Source organism: Urocampus carinirostris, chromosome 13 (assembly GCF_059441175.1).
Source record: "Urocampus carinirostris isolate Australia breed hairy pipefish chromosome 13, RoL_Ucar_1.0, whole genome shotgun sequence".
In the NCBI taxonomy this organism is placed as follows: Eukaryota; Metazoa; Chordata; class Actinopteri; order Syngnathiformes; family Syngnathidae; genus Urocampus; species Urocampus carinirostris.
Window position 1 is genome coordinate 3,562,158 of NC_142361.1, and position 24,283 is coordinate 3,586,440.

Here is a 24,283-nt window from a genome sequence, read left to right on the forward strand (position 1 = left end):
TCGGCTAATTCGACGGAGTTCACTTAGTTAATTTTTTTAAGAAAATAAATCTGCGCCTGTGTGGAAATGTCGGCTATTCTTGCCCATCTTTTCCCAAAAAGAAACGAGCATGCATTGTTAGGTGAATGAAGGTTATGTTGGTTAATGGAGTCAGATAACTAATTCGAACAGTTTGGTAAACAGTACATTGTAATATTTATTTCCTAACACCCATCAGTACCCCAATACATTGCACCTTTGACAATCAAAAATAAAATAAGGTTCAAAGAATCCGATTTTTTTTAATTGGTTACAGACAACAAACAAATGCTTAAAAGTACTTATTATGCCCAGTCTGTGGAATTTTCTTGCCTGTGTATAGTCCGTTGCCATTGTAGGAAGTTGCTACTCCTTTGTGGGTATATTGGAGAACTGCAGTTGATTCATCTTGATTTTTTTTTTGTATGTCGGTTATGGTAATTTAAATAGCCCTTGTAAAACAGGGGCGCCGGCGCCCCATGTTCATGGGAGGGTTAGTATTGATTTTCCGTTAAACAGAGAAATACTGGTAAATTATTACTTGGAAAAAAAAATTCGCCTTTTTTGTAACCTGGGAAAAAGTAATACAAATAAAATGTGTCTGTATTTATGACAAATACTGTTTAATATATCTATATTGTCTTTTATTGTGATTTTATTTTTTACATAATATTCTTTATACATTATGCTCAGACTACACCCCTAGATGAACTTTTCACTTTGAATTTATTAAATTCATTAATTAAAATAAACGTGGTGAAATTGATACACTTAAATAAAAATTTAGCATATTCGTGCTTTCAAACTACAAAACACGAAAAACACGATTGATCTCACATAACAAATATTTTGAACTGACCCTAAAACAAAGCTGATTAAAACGGTAATAGTAATCGTGTGATCAATAATAACGTAGTGAAGATTGTTTACAACGAGATTAAACATAGCGTTAGACTTTTTTTGTATGACATATTCGCGCCCCGGCCGAGTCATTCCTAAGACTTAAAAAGTGGTCGGCGGCGCCCTCTGTTGGCTGCGGCTGCATCGGCTCGCTACAACGGGTCAGGTGCAATCGACATTTCGTTCTGTGTACATTGTTACACAGAATGACAATACAAGGAAATTATTATTATTATTATTATTATATTTGCAGGTATTTATAAATTCATACATGCATATTTATACATTTATTTCTACGTATGGCAGGATCGGTCTCCCATTGGTCAACAGCTGCTCACGTGTCATTTTTTGAAACAACTGAACTATTAATGGGAATCTACAGAAATTGGTTATACTGTATTCAGTTCTTCCGTTGTGAACAGGTAGAAACCAGTGCAAAGGAAAAAAAGGGGAGTGAAATTAACTAAAAAATATATACATAACCTAGACTTCGCCGCGCACTATGTTTTACAATTGTACTTCATCTTCTCCTCTCCTTACCAGAAGAATATAATAAACTTTCATGTTTGTTCTCTGTAGTTAATTTTGTGTGTATATTTATAACTGTTTCTGATTGACATGGTGCCGTTTACGTGATTGCCGAATGTTCTCAAGCAAAACTAGAATCAAGACTGAGCGTGTGCTGCCTTCTTGCGGCAAAAGCTCGTCATTCCATCGAGGGTAACGGCACTCAAGTAGCAAATCCGCTAGAAGCTTTTTGTAAATAGTGCAACCCAAAAACAACAACTCACAAAGAATAAGGAAGAATACAGACTACGGAAACTAAGTGACCAAACCGCACCATTTTCTTTCTTTTTTCCCCACGCCTTTCACATGTTTTTGGGGGTACTTTCAGCAGCAAGACGGCTGAAAATTATGACAACGTCCTCCGGGAGAAACAAATATTATATATATATAAAAAAATAGAAATGTATCGACTCACCAGTATTTTTTTAGATGCACGTTTATATGATAGTTCATGTAATCAAGCTTTTTATTTCAATTAATTTTTTTTTATATACTTTCCAGCTTATGCAATATTTGATCAGAAAAAGTAAAAATATGTCTTATTATTATTGTAACTGTATTGTAAATCGCTGAATAATCCTTAAATGGAAGCTCATTAAACAATCTATGATCATTGTTAAGACACTTTATGATGAAAGGCCAAATAAAAAGTACCTCTAGCAAAGCACCTAGGGTAAATTGATTGGGTGAGTGGTAAGAATGGACAAGCTATACACAGAGCGCACGCACTCATCCTCCTTGTCCAGCTCTGTTTTCACTGAAAGTGAATACGTTGGTATCCTCATTTGCACTATCTTGTGAGATTTTTACAAAATAACTTTTGCTCTCACCATGTTCTAAAACCATTATTGAGGACAAAAATGACAAATGACAAAATGAGCCTTAAAACACATAGATAACTGCAGGAGGAAGACACATTTTAAGTGGTATATTTATTTTTATATGGGACACGGGCTCTGGTATTCTTGTCAAACGTCACACAGTGAAATAAAATGTGCTGAAGAATTAGTTTTTGTCTGGAGAGCGGGTTTGTTGAGTTTTGTCTTAAATTTTAAGGTGTGGCTCTCGAAAACCAGGACAAATAAGTTTTCTCCTTATGGCTCTTTGGGTCAAAAATGTTCCTGACCCCTTGTTGTAGGACCTTGCAAATCGAAAGTTGAGGCTAAAAATTGTTTGATTGTATTTTGAAATAACGCTGCAAAACAATGTAGGGGGAAATCATTTATTGCAAAAACTTTCCAGATGGTTGTATACATCTATCCATTTTCTTACCAACAATAGTTTTCCAAAGCAATGGGTGGCAAGTTCATTTCTTTCCTGTCTCTGTGTTTATTTACCTTCCTGCTCTGTGCATCTGCTGGCTGGCCGACAAACTGGGCAAGGCCATCACTCAGGTTCCTTCGCCATTAGGAAGTTCAAAGGTCGTGGGCTGACCTGAAGAGGAAGCCTGGAGACAGGACAAGCTCGGCCAAGAGGTCAGATGGAGAGCATCCAGCAATAACGGATTGTACCGTGGCTGATCTTGATTTATAAAGATACATCTTATCTCCTGGAATTACACCACTACAGTTATTTCACCCATGAATTGAAGCCTGGTTAAGCTTAACTCCTGTCGAGCAGTGTTGGGAGTTACGCGTTACAAAGTAAAAGTGCTCAGTCAGCTTTTTGGGCACACATCTAGGGTAATCCACCAGTCTGATTGTGAAACAGGGAGAATTTTAGGTTCAGATATTTGGGGGTGCTGAGCACCCAGATCACAGGTGGGCAAACTAAGGCCAGCCAGACAAAAATGCTGAAAATGTAATGAGGATGTTTGGGCTCCACCAGGCTGCACTTGCTCAAGACGCACCACAGAAAATGGGGCCCCTACAACCGTAGTAGTTCAGAGATCCATATTATTTTCTTTTTTGTTCTGATTAGAAAATAATATTATAGAAATACTGCAAAAGTACTACTACAGCAATACTATGATACAAAAATACTCTAACAGAAATATAGCAATAGAAATTACCACAAAATTACGACTACAGTAATATTTTTTATAAAAGGTTCAAATAATACAAAGATACTGGGATGAAAATATTTCAAAATAATGTATAAAAATATCACTACAGTAACATAATTCAAGAATACAGCTACATAACAAAAACAATTACGACAGAAATACTACAATATACAATTATAGTAACACAAAAAAAGCTACCGATATACTACAAAAATTATACTATGGAAATACTACGAAAATTGTACTGTATGAATACTACAAAATAAAAGTACGGTAATACTATAAAAATACTCCAGTAATACTTGATATATCAAAACAATTCTACTATAGAAAATTCTACAAAATACTGCTGGAGAAATACTACAATTCGGTGCTAGTAATCAAATGGACTGAACCATTTCAAGGCAGTGGAGAATATCTGACACTGCGCTGTTCAAATGTTTGCTTTTATCGGGCATTTTTTATCATATTCGAGCCAATCCTATCATTTGCGTGGGTGCTTGACCACCCCCCCAAAAAAGGCTGGTTACGCCCAGGCTGTAAAAGATGGTGGTCATATATAAACTCCTTCCTTTCCTGAGGTGGAAAAACATACAAAGGGAAAAACAAAAAATGCTACAACAAAACCAAAAGTGCTTGCAAAGTGACGCATTTCGGGAATACAATAATTTTCTTTTCTGTAAAGCGTTACAGAAAAAACTTTAAAAACATATTTTTTGACCCTACTATGTCCCTTCATGTTGCGTTAGTTATTTCAGCTACCTATCCTAAGCAGATCATGCATTACTAATGTCCCTTTAGCTCTGAGTTTACCTGCATCACTCTCGTCACATAGAGCCCTCGATCCAGCTGCCACACACAAGGTGGGTCGGGCATGTAGAGTGGGATGACGCTTTGCATCAAAAAACAACGGTGCCCAGATGATGAAGGTGCTGTATGTGAGTCAGATCATGAGTCCTTGAGAAAGGACCTCACAAGTGGTAATCCCCCTTTCATGATGACCAGGGTGAATTACATTTAGCATTACAATACACAAACATAATAAACACTAGGTAACATGTTGAAAATTTGTCCGGAAAGTCCATGACAGCAACAACGCCCCCAGCCTGTAAACTAGTCGCCAAATCTAGGCACCACTTGCGAAGAAACTGGAGCTGTAATTCTATCTACATTTTCTTTTCTTTTCTCCTCACAATTTCTCTTCTTTTTTTGTCACTTTTCTTTCTCACTCTTTCTATTTTTTTCTCTTTCCCTCACCCTCTTTCTCTTTGGCTCTCCTACATTTCTCTCTCCACTTTCTGTTTCCGAATTTTTCTCTGTTTTTTTTTTTTTTCGCGTACCTGTTGCAACAAGATGGCGTACAATCATGCCAGCTCCCTTGAGATGAGGCGCTTCATGTATAATGTTAATTTCTTTACCTGAGTATCTTAAAAAACACTTTTATATGAAACTTCATGTATTTGTACTTGTTTAAGTGTTTAAGGATTTTTTTTAACATCAGTTTGCACTAAATACACACTATACCTTCAAATCATAATGTATTTTTGTAACCCTTTTATGACCTATGACTCTGTTAGTGCCCAAATAAACAATATTGGGGAAAAGGCATTGTTCATAATTTATGCAATCAATTTTAATTCATAAGGGCACCTTACATTCACAGACAAAACAAATACTCTTTATCATTTTATTCCATTCAATGATTTTGTCTTATGCAGCAGAGTACTGTGGAATATTTGGAAATTACTATCATCATCATAATAAATACATCTTTTGGAATCCTTTCAAAACCTACAGACTTTGTTTTTAACCGATATCCGGAGAGAAAAAACATTAGCAGCACTGAAGGGACCCTAACCACTTCTTTCATTTTGTCCAAACAGATGTGTGATGTTCTCGTGAATGGGGGAGGCCCAGCCAGGTCCCCCTCAAGAGCTCCTGTCCTCAAAGTACGTCTGCTCGATGCGCCTGCAGAAGGAGAGCAGATTTCCGTAGCCGCGGACACGCTCAGACAGTTCAGTGCTGGTGAGTCGGGTGGTCAAGATGGTGAACAGGTGACCAAACACCAGTGCGTCTAGCTCCGTTGGCCTGAGGGTGTACACATTTTCAGGTTTTTTTTTTTGTTTTTTTTTAGAAACTACAATAACTTTGCACTGCATTTGTATTTGTATTTTAGCTTCATGGAAATTATCAGAGTTCGAACACCTTTTTCACGGCCAAATTCAAGTTGTTTTTTTTTGTTGACTTTGATGACTCAAATAAAGGCGCTATCTTGCTGCTAGCATATTTTTTGTGCCATCTTGAGATGTTCCTATCTATGGTCTACGATCTTTTTGTGTCAATCCAGAAGACAAAGATGGAAATTACTGTATGAATACATAGCAGAAAAAATAGCTTAATTTGGATTAATTTTATCATATTAATTGCTCCAAAGAAGAATGCATTTAATCTGTTAATGTAAGAGACTTCTGATCTTTTGCTTTTTGATTTACTTATTCAAATATATGATTTTGCATGTTTTTCAGAGGATCTGTGTCTGATTTGTTTAAAATAGAATTGTAAATAGTTATGTTTTGCATCGTATAATTTATTTATAGAACTGATTTTATATTCATTCCGTGTGTAAAAAGCTAAAAAAATGTTTGTATTTTACAATTTTTTTGTAGATCTGTGCATATTTTAATTCATATTTAATCTTTTTTTCAGTGGTCATCAGCAAAACAGATGAAATTAGTTACTACCAAATAATTTGGAGCATAATGCTTCATTATTTTGGATGCTAAATTGATCTAACTCTTGGGGCAGTGACGCTTCACATGACAACGTCATAATGATAAGCCACCAAAGCATGTTGGCGTCATTTTCACTGACGTTTTACCCCCAATTTCTTTTTCATTTAGTCAGACTGCCGAGAAATGTGGTAATGTCAACAATTTCAAGCATTTTCAAACACTTCTCCAAAAATTCAAGCCTATTCTTGACCTTGAAAACACAAGCATTTTCAAAGATATCACCATGGTGCGCTCCCGTCCCGCAGCGCGAGGCTGCCACTTAAAGACATGCACCGTAAGTCGACGCAGCTAGGGAGATCGTGCGGACCAGGGGATTCTCGGTGTTTAATTAAAGCAAAACATTTCTGCCTAGTGGTCTAAATATGAAAGTGAGGAAATGAAATGCTAAACCGCAGGAGTAATTGACTGTGATCAGAGTGCAGAACACAATGCATGATGAAAATCAGCGAAGCAAGTGAAACCGCAGAAAGTAAACTGCAACACAGCAAAAGATTAGAGTATATAAAAGGAAAATAAATTGTTATTTTGCAAGGATAAAATTGGGCACTTGCATGCAACACACCACACAAGGTCTAGAAAAGGTCTAGTGTTCCATCAACAGATTTCTGTAATGGAAAATGGGCTAATAGATTCGATTCCACAAGGAGAAATGTACGTGTAAATGGCCAAATGATTAAACAGCAACCTATCCTATTTATTCTACTTAGGATGGCATCACAAGGGTATACAGTATGTTACTTACTGTTTATTAAAGAAGAAAGGCTGAGTTCCGAGGCGCTGCGAAAGAGCCTGGCAGCATTGACTCACATCGTCGTACACCTGCAAAGCAAAAAGAGTGACGGCCCTTCAAAACATGTCACATAAATTGACACCTAAAGAAAAAATATATGGATGCATCAAGATGAAAATTTGGGTCCGAAACCGAAAATGTGAAAAACATGGCTATATAAAATGATGAAGAAACAACATGCATTAGCAAAACACGCAAAAACATATATTTATCAAAATTCCATAAAACAACAAAGATGGCATTTAAGTGCTTTAAAAAAATCTGTGCAACAACAAATTGATATGAAAGAAGTAAAATTCTTGAGATCTCTCAAATTCAAATAAAACAAGGGAGTCTACCATACTTTAAGTAAAGTGGCAGGTTGTAATGAATATTAAATAGCTAGTATCAGCTCCAACTGAAATTTTCGCTTTCCTCTTTTTTAAGTACTCTACATATTTCAGGGACTTTTTAGCTTTTAATGGACAGGAGAGTGAATAGTGACAAAACGGGGGAGGAATGAATAAATAAATAACAGTAATTTAAACTCCGGACATACAAAGATTTGCACTTGCCAGACTTAGGGCAAAAACAGACTGAATGTCACACACAAAGCATGTGTTTACAAATCAAAACAACCCAACTGTATTAAGTTATCTCTGTAATGTTAGCATGCAGACATTAGTCCAGCTAACAATAATAATGAAGCCTCAGAGGGGCGCACAAACAACAGAGAAAATATCTTGTTAGTAAAAGCTTTGGATCGTTACCGTTTTTACTGTGTCCTCAATCAGCCTACGGCTGCAACGAACAACTGTTTTAATAGCAGACTTGACACAGACTTTTGAAACGATTAGTCGAATAATCAGAGAGTAACCATTATTTCTTAAATTTAGCACAAAGATGACTTTATCATGTTTTTTTTCTTTTATTGAACATACAGCTGATTTGTACTAAAATGAACAAAAAAATGCCCTACCAAGTAGGCACGGTACTCGGTCAGTAGAGACATAAATAAACCTATGTAAACAGATAATAAATCAAAACCAAGTAAACATTCTTATCCCTGTAAACTGAGACCGCATTTATTAGCAGCAGTGGAACAGTAAATAAAACTAATATGTCCACTTTATGAAGTACATTCAGTGGTCAATTGCAAAGTCGATTCTCAACTTTTTGAAATCAAACGTTTTAACAACTGATGTTGGTCATTTTTAACGGTTGAACAACTGACGTTTATTCTTCAGACTGCGTGCATGAATACAAAGCTCAAACGCTTTCATAGCGAAATAGAACCGTAAAAAATGTACAATGCATTTCATCCACACGGTATTGTCTTAAATGTAACTTGAATCTTACTGAAGAGAGTCAGACTCTGTTCATCTCTCTTTAAAAGTTCATGCAGCACCAAGGTACTGCCATGATGCACCAAGGTACTGCCATGATACGCAAGGTCTGCTTCAATTTTGCAATGCGTCTTTTCATTGACTTTATCCATCCTAAGATTCCCCCAAACTTTAGATGTTTTGGTATGCGAACTTCATGTTTACGCTCCCGTCATTTCTGTATGTTACTGCTTGAGACTAGGGAGAGACATTATTGCACATGAGCGACTGTCAGCAGAGATTATAATCACGAAAGATGCCACACTCTTTTAAAAAAAGTTGACAATGTAATCCATTTTGGCACTACTTATATTATCCATTTTTGTAGACTACATCAACTAATCGTTGCAGCCTTAATACAGCCGCCTCAAATTGAAGGCCAGCTTCACATTAGATGCTAGGTCATCAACATAGTTCTTCCCATAGCTTTATTTCGGTTGTAGTTATTCTTTCGGCCAAAACCGTTAGTGCACTTTTGCTTGTTTCTGGCAGAAAACATGTTGGTGCAAAAAAGTTGGTTATTCCTTGATATAAACCTTAGATAAAGAGATCACTAACCTGCTCTAGGCTTTTACCTCCCCAGCCGATGGCTTTCATCTTTCGACGCACCTCCCACTGCTTCTGGTAGGCCAGGATGGTGCTGAGGGGCCACGAGTAAGGGCTACTGTACCTTGGACGGCTGATCTAAACCGCCATGACAGGTGTCAGGGAGGAAGTATACGCAACTTTAGAGTGGGTGAGTGAGAAAAGTGCTCACCTCAGCCGCTGTGCTGTCGTCTGACCACTGGATGTACAGCTGCAGAAGACAATAAATAAAAAAGTTACAGACAGACACACACACACACACACACACACACACACAACTGTTCCATCAAATATTAAGATATTTGAGACTATAACTGTTATGTCATTTAAACACTTATTGATGGAAATTTAGTTTGCTTATGTTTTGTGTTCTTTTTTTAAACCCTTTTGTCTTGCGGTAGCCAACAATGGGTGTGTCTTTCAAACATCAGGAAACAGTAAATAAACAATACCTACAGAAGAAGGCTCAAAGCTGAATTTGAACATTAAAGAGTTGTCAGTTTTTATTTGTGTTTAACTGACATATGACTGCTTGATAGTGAATTTTGAGTTAAGACTTGATCTAAATGTCTATATTATCGATACTAAGCAAGCACTTGGATCAGATTGATACTCTTTACCTGGCATCGATACTTCGCTCCTCTACCAATTTCCTCAAAGCACTGCTTCTCTATGTGGGTAGCCCAGCCCTTTTCTCTCACCCAGCACCCTCATGTATGCCCAAGTCTGTGAATGACGGGCTCACTTTTAGCACTTCTTCCTACATGGCCTCGTTCTGCATACTGCCTGCCAGGCCGAAGAGAGGGCCAACTCTATGCGGCCTCCCCTACTAGACGCTAAAAACGATAGAGGCAAATAGGAAGCGCAGCGTGGATTTTTTTTCAACTACAGAAAAGATATTGCCTGGTGGAATTTGTGTGGTCAAGTTGTCTGCTGCTGTTGCAATGCTTCAAATTGACGAGAACACATAAAAAAGCTTGCCCAGCAGAGAGCAACAAGCTGTAACCAAAAATGTAAGCATGTTACTGTTCTGGAACACAATCCTGTCACAGTTGTATTGGCAATATATTTTTGAGACAAAGTGTGCAATGTAGTTATTATTAAAAAATGAAACATCTTAGTGCCTAAAATATTTGTGCTATGCTTATCGAAATCATAAACTAAGTTAAGTCGGCACGGGTTCCATTATTCAATGATCATGACACTTTCAGGTAAAATGTATCAGATCGGTATCGATCAACAATACCCTGAATTCATTTAAATCAGACCAAAACCAAAATTCCAATTACCGCCCACCACTAGTTAAAAATGCTTTCTTTAATAGGATATTTGTGTTTATTGATGTATGCAGATAAATTCTGAATGTAAAATGTTGTTTGTCTTTATGTTCATACATTAAATAAATTATAATTGATTCTTCACTAAAAAGCATAAACCATACTCAACTCTCATAAGTCTTTTTTCAACAAGGATATCAGGTACACGATCTACTAAACCAGGGGGGGTCGGGAACCTATGGCCCGCAAGCCATATATAACTTCTTTCATGATTACAAATGGCTCGGAGATAAAAATAGAACATGTGCAATTATTCAATGTATTGTTACATGCCCCAGGCCGTCTGCACTCAAGGTAAATAAGTTGGCATTCTCGTGCGCAGTATTCTGTGGCATTTTACAAATAAGTTTGCTTGGGTGTTGTTTCCAAACCATCATTTAGGACAAAGATGACAGTCAAAATGAGCCTCAACACTCTTAAGTACCTGCGGGAGGGAGATACATTGAATATTTATGTTGATATGGGAAACAGGCTCTGCCATTATTTTTATTTCATAGATTTTATTGAATGATGAACCATTGCACAGTGAAATAAAATGTGCTAAAGAATTAGCTTTTGTCTGGAGAGCGGGTTTGGTCGTTTTGTTGATTTTTGTCTTAAAATATATGGTGTGGCTCTCTCTCGAAAAAAAAGGATCAAAATATGTTTGCTTTTATGGCTCTTTGGGTCAAAAATGTCCCAGACCCGTGTGCTTAGAAAAGACCAAGAGCATGAAGGACCCTACCTCAGCAGTGAGCAGCATGTTGTTGACCAACTCCATATATGCTTTCATTTCGGCCCTCTGAATGTCGTCCAAACCATCACTCAAAGAATGACCCTGAAGTGACAAGAAAGCGCTACTAAAAGTACATATGAAAAGCATAGGACAATGAAAAAGTAATCTTCATGTAATCCTCATCCACCTTGGCTTTGGTGAATTGCACTATTGGACCCAGCTCCGACACAACTTGGTTACCCACATGGATAAAGGGAATCTTTCCTAAAGAAGAAAAGATAATAGCCCTTTATACAATAATGGACAATTGGTTAAAACAACATTAATATAAAAATTGATTTAATTTCCACGTGGACTCACCAGAGGGCGACATGTACTCTGCGTTGGCTTTGCAGACAACTTGTATCGGCAACCCACACATCCGCAGGTAAGTCTACACAGGAGAAAGAATGACTCATTGGAAACTTCATTGGGAATATAATACATTAGTATTCAATGCAAAATAGGGCTGGACGATTTTGGGGAAAAACCTAATTGCTCGAGTACAAAAGGTAAGATTTAGACCGGTGGAATATATGCGCCGAGGAAGACTGCAACTTCTTGGCTTGTGCATAAATTAAATAAGCGTAAACATACCCTCATCATGCAAATGAGGGCACATATCACAGAATCTGTGAAAGCAGCCATCAAGTGGACAAACTCCATTCCAGCTGTGATTCCTGGGGGCACATTGAAGTATTTGCAGCCGCTTGATATTAGTGTGAATCGTGCATTTAAAGTGGCGCTACGTGTTGAATGGGAGAATTGGATGACTAGCGGTGAGAAATCTTTCACTAAAACTGGCCGCATGCGAAAGGCAACTTTTTCGCAAGTCTGCCAGTGGATCCTGACAGCGTGGGGCAGCATCAAAAAATCCACCATCACCAACGGGTTCCGAAAAGCCGGTCTGCTGTGTGACGGAGAGGAGGGCACAGAATCAGGAGTGGATGAGAGTTCCAGCAAGTGACAGCGCGAGTGAGGCTGCGGGAGCGTGGGACGACGTCTATATGACAAGGTTTCTTTCCGACACTGAGGAAGACGACTTTGATGGCTTCAGTTCTAAGGAGGAAGATGAGGACGGTTTACCGTGAGTTTTACAAGTACCGTATGTTTTTTTACCAAACCCGTTTACTGTGTTGCAAGCGTGTTGCTAGCGTGTTGCTACCATTAACTGCCCTGTCACAGGCACCGTTTGGGATGAAAGTTATATTATTATTATTATTATTATTAAAACTTTGAAAACTCTCCCGGTGTACCGTCTTTCTTTGTAAATATGTGTGACCCATGTATAATATGTATTTGCAACTGTATATTTTTGTAATGCATTTATTTGTATTTATTTTAGACACTTATTCTGAAATGTTTTGCACGGGCGAATGAAAAAGGAGGGGCGGAACAAATGTGGGGTGACGGGAAGTGGGGACCGGTAAAGGTGAGGAACAGACAGACCTGTTTGTGGACGCGGCGGACAATAGTGGATATATATTTTTCCCACCCTTACCTTTGGGAATATACACTTTTTTCCTTGGATTACTTTCAACGGGACCCGGACTCTGCAGGTCTGCATCAAACCTTAACCGGTATAATTTTCCGTTCATTTTGCCGGCTGTGATTTTTGGACTGTGTACTTTAATGAAGGACATTTAGTTTCAACCGCGGGACTTAGTCGGGTTTGGGTTAATTTTGTGTTTGTGTTACATTTTTTAATGTGGCCGCATGCGGCTTATATACAGGTGCAGCTTGTGTAAGTACAAAATCGGTTTTCCTCTTAAAATGTGGTGGGTGCGGCTTATAATCAGGTGCGCTCTATAGTCCGGAATTTACGGTACATTTCAGTAAATCGTACAGCCCTAATGCAAAGCGTTAGATACAGTATTTTACCTGCACAGCGAGGGATGAGGCGCAATCTGACAGCAGAATCTGATCCTCTGCACGAATTAAAAAATGAAGTTACATTTATTTGTCTAGCCCTTAATCACAATAAGTCTCAAAAGGCTGCACAAACCAACATTACAACATCCTCAGATCTGAAACTTGCACGAGGGCAAGGGACCGACCCCCAAAAAACCTTAACATGAGGAAAATTAGGAAAAAAAACTTTCAAGTCCACTGTCATTAAACCATGCTTAAAATGAACTATCCCAAAAAGCTTGTAAAATTATACCCCTGAGTGGATCCTGCAGTTTCTTGCAAAAATTCTTAAAAATGTGGTTGCACAGCCGCTAAATGACTATTTCAGAAAACAATATTTTTGACTTATGCAGTCAGGAATCAGGGCTAATCACTCAATTGATTCTGGCGCCTAGGCAATGTTGCCGCTACAGGACCTCAGCCCTGCTTTCGTCACTTCAACAGAGCAGCAAATATATGCATTGTTATTAGTTCGTTTAACTATTAAATGCTACCGGGAAATGCTAGTTGCAGTACCATATTTTCACGATCATAAGGCGCACAGAAAAAGTCTCAGATGTTCTTTAAATTGTGTGGTGCGCACTGTGTGTGAAACAGCAGCCCCAGCAGAGGGTACCCACGCCCTGTCGTGCTGTGTAGTTAAATATAAAAATAGAACCAGCTATGGAGACCGCGTCTTTTAACACAGTGCGCCCTATGGTCGTGAAAAAACTGTAATATATTATATAATTGGCTTCTTAGTAAGCCAACACAGAGAGGGGGGAGGACACTTACCTTTTAGCGGTTGGTACAAGGTAGCACTCTCAGGCCAAGGCTCAGCAGCTGTACAAGTGATGAGAATGTGTTAGTAAGAATTTAGTTCTAAAAAACAGGAACCTCATGTATTATTTTGCTTTCATTCTGGAAATAAAACATCATACAGAAATATTTCAAATATACAACTGCAGTAATATTACAAATATACTGGAGAAATATGACAAAAATGCGAATATGAGAATGAATACATTTCTACAAAAAATTACAGAAATCTTAAAATATTACTTTGAATATACTACAAAAATACTAGAAAATACCATTACAGTAATACTTTAATTCAAAAACATTATGATAGAAATTTTACCACATAAATACAACAAAAATACTACTACAGAAGTATGAGACAGAAATAACTGCAAAAAAATGCAACGACAGAATAGGATAAAAATTACACTAAGGATATAATATAGAAATACTACAAAAATTGAACTTGAATACAACAAAAAAACTACAGTAATACTACAAAAATACTACAACAAAATTACTAAAAAAATCATACCTGTCATCCTGTACGTTTTTGCCGTACAAAGTATGTTTATTATGCATTTTAAGACGTGTACGACGTACAAGAAAATCTGTACGGAAAATCGCAAATTCGTCAATGATGGGTACCATCCGGTATACACCGACTATCACGAAACAGCAAACAAATCAAGTCAAACGAGTTTGCCGCGGTAGCCTCTATCTCTGTATCCTTTCTTTCGTTGCAAACAAAGCGAGCGGTTTGATGCTACTGTGCGCATGCGTCTGCCACCTGGGGATTTCCCATCATCAAGTCGCAATGGCCGAACCTGAATTAAAACGCCGTAAGTCATTCTGATCTGAAAACAACAGGCGGGTTTGATTGAGTAAATTTGAAATACATGTGGTCTTAAAAAACATCGGATTTCATGTGGTTGTTGTGTAGTGAAAGGAAGTCCGTCTCTTTTTAGAGAACAGGCTTTTTCGGCTCAACTCATTAAAGAGAGCCGGCTCTAAACGGCTCACTTGCTTTGATGCATTATATTACGAATTATTATGTTGTATAAAGAAGTTAAGAAAATAAGGAAGTATAAAAGGAGAAAATGAAAAAAGACAGGTTTGTAGTTAATCCTTTAATCAGTATATTACTAACTTTAATGCAGAAAGTGAATTAATAATTTGAATAAGAAAATGTATTATTCTACTTACCGGTAATTATATTTACATGTATTTTTTCCTTCTACAGTGAACGTCCAAGCTACTTAATTTTTGAACTTTTTTTGTAATAAACCTCATTCATGTCAAGCAACTCAGTATATCAAAACAAAATGTTAATTAACAATATACATGATGTAACGAAACACATGTACAATATAACATGTTAAACTACATAAATAAACACGTTTGGAAAAAAAGTGGTGTAAGATTATTTTGTATTTTGTAAGGGAAAATACGACAGTTTGTAACGGCATGGAGCTGTGGAGGTTGACAGGTATGAAAAATACAGTAGTACAGATTAACAACAAAAGAATCTATGGAAACATTACAAAAACATACAGTGATACTACAAAAATATAACAATGGAAACACGACAAAAAGACTATAGCTTGATTAATACGAACAACTACAATAATACTACAAAAATACTACAAAATTAAACTACAGCGATACTACAAATATACTCCAGTACTACACTAAATACCGGACTGCAGAAATACAACAGAAAGACTTCAAAAATAACACTACCGAAATAATACAAAAGAATACACTATGGAAATATTACAGAAATACTTAAAAAAAACTAAAGTAATATTACAATAATACTACAGATATACAACAACAAAAATGTACTATGGAATACTACAAAAAACTACAGCAATACTACAAAAAAATACTAAAGAAATATTACAACAAAAATCATGCAGTTATACAACAAAATAAATCTATGGAAACACTTCCAAAAAAAATGCAGTAACACTACAAAAAAATACGACAATGGGAATACTACAGCAACATTACAACAAAAAAACAACAATAATACTACAAAAATACTCAAAAATTTAACTACAGTGATACTACAAAGTAACTACCGAACAACACCAAATATCAGAGTGCAGAAATTCTACAAAAATACAACTGCAGTATCCTAGATAACTGAATATTAAATGAACTGCTTAAACTGGGACCTCATACGTTATTTTACTTTAATTGGAGTCGTTTAAAATCCCAAATTAATTAGACTAATCTATTTCAAACGACATGTAACATGTAGATGTCAGCATGTACTTTATAGTTTTTCATAAATGAAAAGGGAGATAGGTTTCCAGAATCTAGCCGAATTAACCCAATGCTATCCCGATTTCAAATAGTTGCCCGCCCCTGTCGTAACCCAAAAGTCACTACCCCTGCTACTAGATATTTATGATCATACTTGAATTCTCTATCGCAGCCTTGTAGAAATGAACATTAGCTAGCTACCTAGCGAAAATCTGTTACATGATGCACAAACCACCAAAGATTATATACTATACCAGCCATTTGTGACACGAGGGCGTCTGCTGCAAGAGACATATCTATTTTTTATTTCGAAATCCCTTTTACGACAATCTTGGTTAAACAGTGATAGTGTTTAAATTGAATGTAAATTGGAGGTTAGTTGGGATTTGGAGGGCAAATATTTTCTTAGCGGCTGGTTCACCAGCAATTTTAGTCCGACAAGAAACACGGAACGAGAAAGTTGTTTCCGGTCGGGAGTTGAAAACGTCAAATTCGTTCATTTCCGTTTCTAGTACATTAAACTCGCAGGACCCCTGTGTATTTTCACAGGAAAATATTTTATTTCAAATACAACACAATTGAAATCAAATGTTGGCACACAATTGTGACCAGGGACAATTTTAGGTGCAGAGCTTTGGAGTGTTGAGCACAGTGCAGCGGCAAGCAAACTACGGCCTGTATACAGAATATAAACCAACATCCATCCATCCGTTATCTGCAACTCTTAACCTCATGAGGGTCGCAGAGGTTCCATTCCAGCTACCACCCAGCAGTGGGCAGGGGACGCCCTTAACTTGTTGCCAGCCAGTTAACAACTCACTCGCTCATTCACACTTAGGGACAATTTGGACGAGCCAATTAACCTGACTTGCACGTTTTTGGAATGTGGGAAAAAACGGATTGCCCGGAGAAAACCCACGCATCACGGGGTGAACATGCAAACTCCACACAGGAAGGTTCGATCTCATGACCTCAGAACTCTGCCGCACACGCGCTAACCACCGATCCGCCGCGCTTCCCATCAATCAACAATAACACAATAATAAAACAAGCAAGTAATAAATGAAAAATAAAAATAAATGTTTTGATAAAGGTGAGGCAGATAATCATGATAGGCAAGTCTGAAGAGGTGGGTTTGGAGTCGGAATTTGAAGGTGCAGGGGGGGGGGGGGGGGAATTTACGCAGAATATGGCATAAGAGGTAGGTTATATAGAGGAGGGGGCTGTGGTGACTGGAGATGGGTCAGAAGAGAATGATTTTCAAATTTTACCTTATTTCTATCTTGTTTTGCAAGTATAACTGTATTTTAATATCTATGTTTTTCTAGGAAAATAAGGAAAATAATACTTGAAATGAGCAAAAAACTATTTCGAACAAAACATGTTTTTCTACATTATGTCTTTTTCAGTTTCTCTTAGTAAAGTAATAAAATGCTAATTAATATAGAATATAATAGAATAGATTATACCTTTATTATAATAATATATAATTGTATTATCAGCCAAATTATGTGCATGATCTTTATTTAATTTGTTTAATTATTTTTTGTCTGTGCAATTTTAAACAGCTTCATCAAAAACGATTTATTCGATATATTTCCGTTCACAAATTCATGAGCAGATACATAGTATATAAAGAGACAACAAATCTCATGTTTTATTTTTCAAAGATAAAATCAAGGGATTTTCTGGCCATACAAGACAAGGTCTCAAAGCATACTGGTTGAAAAACATTGTGTTAAAGGGACACCGTGTAATATTTGACCACATGGTGTCGCTGTATTGTGAAGTGAAACCAGTGCTACGAATCACGAGGAAGATAACAATGGAGAAACAAAATGACCAGACCAACCTAGTTTTCTTTCCTCTAGGTGACTCATGTTATGTAAAATAATACAAATGTGTTGCTCTGCAACATAAGTGTAAGGCCAGCGCCCCGCAGGCTGGATTTTGCTTTGATTGTGATTATTTCAAAACAAATTTGATGGGATTAATAACTCCATGTGTATTCTACGACACAATAACGTTGTGTCTGCATGTGTATTATTCATAAATGAAAAAAATGGATCCGTCTCCAAGATGTGCCCCTTTGCCAACTTTTGGAACCCAATACGGCCCCTGACTTCTGATAGTTTCCCACCCCGGAGTAGAACGTGGAATGAGAAATAGTAGTAATGCAAATAATCAAGTAATAGAAGGGACCCCAAATCTAAATTTGAAGGCTTGGGCCTGACTTATTGTTGGTTGGTTGGTTGGTTGGTTGGTTGGTTGGTTGATTGGTTGGTTGGTTGGTTGGTTGGTTGGTTGATTGATTGGTTGGTTGATTGGTTGGTTGGTTGATTGGTTGGTTGATTGGTTGGATCCCTTAACTACTGGGGCCGTAGGGGCAGCATTTCTTGTGGTGTGTCCTGGGCAAGTACAGCCTGGTGGCGCCCATCCCTCTCCAGGCCAACATATGTTTCCACCTTGTTTTATTTTCCAAGTTCAAAATGCCTTTTGATGTACTTACACAATTTGGCCACAAGAGGACGTCCAACAACAGCTAGATGCGCGAATTACGTGCAACGTACCATAAGAAAAGAGGCAGTGCTGCTTCAGATAGCTGGGTGAAGACTAATTGGATCATTTCAGCCTTGTTACCGTTTCCACAGGTTTTGAAACCATATCAGTGACAAATGCTTTTCATTTCGTGTGCTCTGGGTTGTGGGTGATCTCTTGATCAATCTTGTACTTTTCCTGTCCGTTTGTCTCCAACGGAAGGCGCCAATTAAAGCAGCTCATTTCCCCTTCAACTATATTACTGCAAGCAATTGAAATTGTCACGCACCCAAAATTGCCCTCCAGAAAGCACGTGACAAGCTGCAAATACGTATTTTGTGCATTTTTCCACTTGACTCTTTCCAAGAGATGTAGTCGTTTGGGAACGTTTTCCCGACAAAATCCATCTTAAAACATTGCTTTTTGAATGTTTTTGTTTCCTGTTTATTTGTTGACTTATTTATTAATTCATTCGTTCCTTGCTTTGTTCATTCGTGTATGTGTGTATGTATTTATTCATGTATCCGAATATTCATGTATTCATGTATTTGTTCACAATTGGTTCTTTCTTTCTTTCGTTCGTTCTTTCTTTCTTTCGTTCGTTTTTTCTTTCTTTCGTTCTCTCTCTCTCTCTTTCTTTTGTTTATCTGTTTCGTTCGTTTGTGTTTCTTTCACTCATGTATTTATTTATTTATACATTCATTCGTTTGTTCCTTTTGCCTTTCATAATTTGTTTTTTCTTTAATTGTGCATAGACCAAAAGACATAATTTATTCATTCCTTCATTTGTTCTTTATTTCAAACCACGAAACATGCTTCATACTTTCTCATTCATTCTTCCTTTCTTTTTGTCTTTCTTTTTTTTCTTTTTTTCTTTCTGTTTGTTTGTCTGTCTGTCCTATTGTTTGAATAGTGCATGTGCAAGACAGCCTTAGAAAGAAATAAACCTTATATGTAAATATTTTATTTGCTGAACAGGAACAACAATTACAAAAATGTTTTTCCGCATATAAAAGTCAAACACAATTTTATTTTCACGTTCTCACATACAAAACGACACATTCAACGCTACCAGATATACAATATGCTATGGGACATGCACATAAGAAAAGTAAGTACTGACAGAGGCAACTTAGCATTGTAAACTGGAATTACAAATGAAATTTAACAAACTATACTCTTTGAATGTTGTTGCTGAATGGACCCTGTAAGAAAACCCTGAGACGAAAATGCAAAATACGTTTTGGAGCTCAGCTGTGATTGTGTGTGCATAAATGTGTGCGTGTAGGTAATTGTGTGTTTGTGCGTACTTTCTGTTGCACGCTATTGCTTTTGGCACATTAGAGATTCAGTACGGGATAGGTCATCCTTAAGCTTCTCATGTCCTTCAAACATATTTTGGTCAAATGTGTCTTCTCTATCTCACTCTTATACAACCCTGTTTTTTTACCCTGTAAAAATAATACGTTAACATGTGTAATACTTAAAGGGACAGTGTGTAATATTGACTCACTGGATGCTACTGTATTGTGTAGTGCAACCAAAACAAGTAAGACTACATATCTGGAGACACAAAGTTAGCACTATTTTTATTTCTTATGGCAAAAAAAGAAAGAAAAGAAAAGGAAAAGAAAACTAAGGAAAATCAGAAGACAATACAGGAAGAAAAAGCAAAAACAAATAAGTAATGTAAAACGAGAGAAACAAGGAAAATGAAAGGGTTTAGAAAAAATTGAGAGAATGAAAACGAAGGAGAAAAAAATGAAACAAAAAGAAAAGTTTTTCTTTTTTGGGTTAAAAGCAGTAGCAACATGAAGGTCAAACATGTCAGCTCCCTTAAGATCAAACACTTTTGAAAAAGCGCCAGTGAGCCACCGGGGCGGCGCTAAAGAGCCGCATACTATCTTTAAAATTGCAGGTGACTGACCCTGCTCCAGATGAGTCTTGTGTTATCTGAAATAAAAGCACATTTCTCGACGTACGAGAAAATAATGCATATAAATATAACAGTTCATGTATTTTATCGTATTATCTAAATGAATATATATTTTTTTAATGAATGAAAGTTTTTTTTTGACCACTATCAGGCACTCATTACTACACACTGCCCCATTTAACAAATAACCCTGTTCTCCTCCCTCAAAAAAACATTGATTCTTCCAGGAGATCTGCAAACTGAAAATAAAATGATGACGATGTTAGGCTATATATAATGAAAAATACATAGATGGTTGAGGAATGGCGGCCTGGCTCGTCACTTTGTCTTTTGCTTCTTTTTAAAGGGTCAGTGTGTAATATTTGACCACTAGATTTCACTAGATAAAAAACGAGTGCTACCAAATTATACAAAATACGGGGACTCAAATTGACCAAATTGCACCATTTTGCAAGCCTTTTAAAAGCAAGGAACAGTAAAGAAGACAACACGTGAAATATGGAGGAAAAAGGGGAAAAAGTTATCAAAATAGAAAAACATAAAGAAAAAAGGATAGAAAAGGGAGGTAAAAGAGCAAGAAAAAAAAGATAAGAAAATGGGTACCAAGATGGCAGAAAATCAAGTCAGTTTCCTCTATAAAGGTGAGCCTTATGTCAAATAAATACATTTTTTCTACCTACAAGTATTTAAACATGCATGTGTATATGACATGGCATGTATTTTTGAGTATTTTTCAAATTAATATTGTTATTTTCTAATGAATGAAGTTGTTTTACCACAAGAGGGTGATAAATAATACACACTGTCCCTTAAAAGAAATAGGTTGTTTGCAGACTTCCAGCCCTGCAAATCACGGCGTGATCTCTGCTTTCTCTGCACTTTTCTTGGCTTTGTTACGTCCTTTGGTGTTGGGCAGCTTGTTGTCCTTCTTCCAGCGCATTCGCCGGTTCTGGAACCAAACTTTGACCTGGCGCTCGGACAGACATAATGTATTTGCCACTTCCACTCTGCGACGGCGCGTCAAGTAGCGGCTGAAGTGGAACTCCTTCTCTAGCTCCAAAACCTGCTGGCGCGTATATGCCGTCCGTAAACGTTTCGGTTCGGGGCCTGGATGGTTTGGGTTTACTGCAATAGGGGAAAAGAACATACAGTATAACGTTTTTTAATGCATTTTAAACACGTTCCAAGATCGTTATTGTTGGGTGAACTAAAACATTTTTATCATGTGATAAACAAATTAAGTGATAAGTTGATAATATATAGCATGCATACATACAACATGCTATATGGAGGACCAATTCGCCGTAAGTAGAAACAGAAGTATAAATAAATAACTGCCCTACAAAAAACGCCAAATAAATGAATGAACACGTAAATAAATCACAAAATAGCTAAAAATATGACATACATGCAATTTATTGATCTATCTAAGCATTTTTTCAATTATTTAGTCATTTTATTATTTAGTCGTCGTCTTAGTTGGTCTTTGTTTATTTGTAACAGTTTGTCGTTGCTGTATTTTGTCGTTGTAGTACATACTTTCATTGTATTTTGCCTTCTTGTGTTTTGTGTTCATATTTTGTTGCAGTATTTTGTCATCGTTATATTTTGTCTTTGTAGTACTCTTATTTTGTTGATGTATTTTGTCGTTGTATTTTGTCGTCGTCAGATTTTGACGTTGTTTTATTTTGTCACCACAAAATGTTGGTCAAATGAGGAGGCGGGTCAAACGGGCTGAGCTTCTCATTTATTTGTTTTTTTCTATATATATATATATATATATATATATATATATATATATATATATATATATATATATATATATATATATATATATATATATATATATATATATATATATATATATATATATATATATATATATATATATATATATATATATATATATTCGCGCAAGTGATGCTGCTGCTGCTGCGCCTGCAAGGCATGTCCACATATATATGTTTATATATATTTATTTATATATATATATATATATACATATATATATATATATATATATATATATATATATATATATATATATATATATATATGTAGCCTAGATGGTAGTGTGCCCGCTTTGAGACTGGGAGGTCGCTGGTTCGCGCCTCGACACCGAGACATACCTAATTGGTATAATGGCGGCGCCCTCTGGCTGCGGCTGCATCGACTCGCTACAACGGGTCAGGTGTATCGACATTTCGTTCTGTGTACATTGTTACAAAGAATGACAATACAAAGGAAATTATATATATATATATATATATATATATATATATATAAATCTAGGATACAATAAAAATGTCCTGCATTATTCAATTGCAGTAAACTGTAATTTCCAACCCTTGTTTTTAGTCCGTGTGTCCATTTGCAGCCGAGCTGTTGCAGACGGCCCACCTTTGATTATTAACGCGCATCTCTTTGTTTCGCGACCGTATGTGCACGCCTACGTGCAAGACTGCAAGCACACGCACACGTGCACGCACGCATGCATCCGCGGGCACACATACATGCACGTGCAGACATACATGCGCGCACAAACTTCACGTATGCACACAAAGGCCGCAGCAGAGCCGTAAAACTTTATGGCGGCTGTAATTCTGCTTGACTTCTCGCTGCGGCCATAAATAACTCACTGCGAGAGATTGTGCTTCCAAATGGACAAAACGCTAAAACAAGCGTGTGTGTGAGTGTGTGCGTGGCTTTAGATGTAGGGTGGGGGATATTGTAAGGGAGAAATGGAGGGGGGGGGATAAAATAAATTACAGCCTCTAAAAAAGTGAATTAGGTTGTGTTCCTCACCGTGGGCGATATGCACCTTCTTCATCCAGGGATACACCACAACGGGAGGCTTTTCTTTGGCCTGCAGGCCCCCTCCCGCGCTGCCACACATTCTTCTCTGCACCTGAACAGGTTTTGAGGCACACGTCGTCCACATCTCTGTAAAACTGCCCTCCTTGTCGTTTTCGTGCTCGCTGTAGCCGGGGAATGGTGCAATTGTCTGCAGGGGAAGCCGTTCTGCATCTTCGCGCAAGTGATGCTGCTGCTGCTGCGCCTGCAACGCATGTCCACATGCGTTTGGCTGCGGTGCAAAACCAGAATCAGATGGAGGTGCATTTGCAGAAGAAGATTGGTAGCTGTAATTGTTGTGTTCTTGGTGTGAGCTGCTGTAATACCCCCCCTGGTCATTGAAATGAGTGTAATCTTCTTCGCAAGACGGGAAGTGCGGCTCGGCGTATTTGCAGCTCACCGCGTACGACTCCATGATTGATTTATAGTGAGGCAGGTTGGAGAATACTAATTTTTCTTTTTTCGCCTCTCTCTCTCTCTATCTCCCTTTCTTACCCTGTAGAGCACCTTTTTTCTCCCCCTCTAGCATCAAGCCACCCTGCGGCTGTCAAATAGACGAACGGTTGCGTGGAGCACGTGATCGAGTGGGCTAGCCAATGAGAAGCAAATAATTGTTTTGGGTTGTGGGGGTGAAGGCTGTTTTTCTTAATTGTCATATAAATATTTGCTACGAGGGTTGAATCAGAATGTTTGTGGATTACAACATGCAATGTCATCTTTTTTTTTTCAAACACTCATGGCCTACACCACATCATGTTATGTGATCGGACGAGACAAAACTGAGAAGATCTAAGGAAAAGGAACATCACACAATGATTTCCAGGTTTAAATATGTCGGTAATGCTTATCGCCATTATTTTGCCGACTCCAGATAAGATT

General features: G+C 37.3%; 2 protein-coding genes across 2 annotated transcripts; both read right to left on the bottom strand.

Annotated features, from left to right (window-relative positions):
* Nucleotides 1–5,163: 5,163 nt before the first annotated feature.
* mtx2 (metaxin 2) lies at nucleotides 5,164–16,510 on the bottom strand. Its single transcript, XM_088351136.1, has 10 exons — nucleotides 16,332–16,510; nucleotides 13,798–13,845; nucleotides 12,994–13,040; nucleotides 11,434–11,506; nucleotides 11,261–11,337; nucleotides 11,083–11,175; nucleotides 9,194–9,232; nucleotides 8,995–9,120; nucleotides 7,025–7,101; nucleotides 5,164–5,578 (listed from the first exon to the last, which is right to left on the bottom strand). The coding sequence occupies exons 1-10, from the start codon at nucleotides 16,369–16,371 to the stop codon at nucleotides 5,419–5,421; spliced, it is 780 nt and encodes a 259-aa protein (XP_088207262.1). The 5' UTR covers nucleotides 16,372–16,510; the 3' UTR covers nucleotides 5,164–5,418.
* A 3,053-nt stretch (nucleotides 16,511–19,563) lies between these two features.
* LOC148353511 (homeobox protein Hox-D4b-like) lies at nucleotides 19,564–23,981 on the bottom strand. Its single transcript, XM_088351137.1, has 2 exons — nucleotides 23,357–23,981; nucleotides 19,564–21,676 (listed from the first exon to the last, which is right to left on the bottom strand). The coding sequence occupies exons 1-2, from the start codon at nucleotides 23,817–23,819 to the stop codon at nucleotides 21,402–21,404; spliced, it is 738 nt and encodes a 245-aa protein (XP_088207263.1). The 5' UTR covers nucleotides 23,820–23,981; the 3' UTR covers nucleotides 19,564–21,401.
* Between the last annotated feature and the right edge of the window lie 302 nt (nucleotides 23,982–24,283).

Excerpts from the sequence above, each read along its gene's own strand:
- LOC148353511 (XM_088351137.1), bottom strand. The coding sequence starts at position 23,819 with ATGGAGTCGTACGCGGTGAGCTGCAAATACGCCGAGCCGCACTTCCCG. Across the intron at positions 21,677-23,356 it reads GAAGGTGCATATCGCCCACG|TAAACCCAAACCATCCAGGC; the intron begins GTGAGGAACACA and ends CCCCTATTGCAG.
- mtx2 (XM_088351136.1), bottom strand. The coding sequence starts at position 16,371 with ATGTCTCTTGCAGCAGACGCCCTCGTGTCACAAATGGCTG. Across the intron at positions 11,338-11,433 it reads AGAGTACATGTCGCCCTCTG|GAAAGATTCCCTTTATCCAT; the intron begins GTGAGTCCACGT and ends TTTCTTCTTTAG. Across the intron at positions 7,102-8,994 it reads GAGGTAAAAGCCTAGAGCAG|GTGTACGACGATGTGAGTCA; the intron begins GTTAGTGATCTC and ends TTTGCTTTGCAG.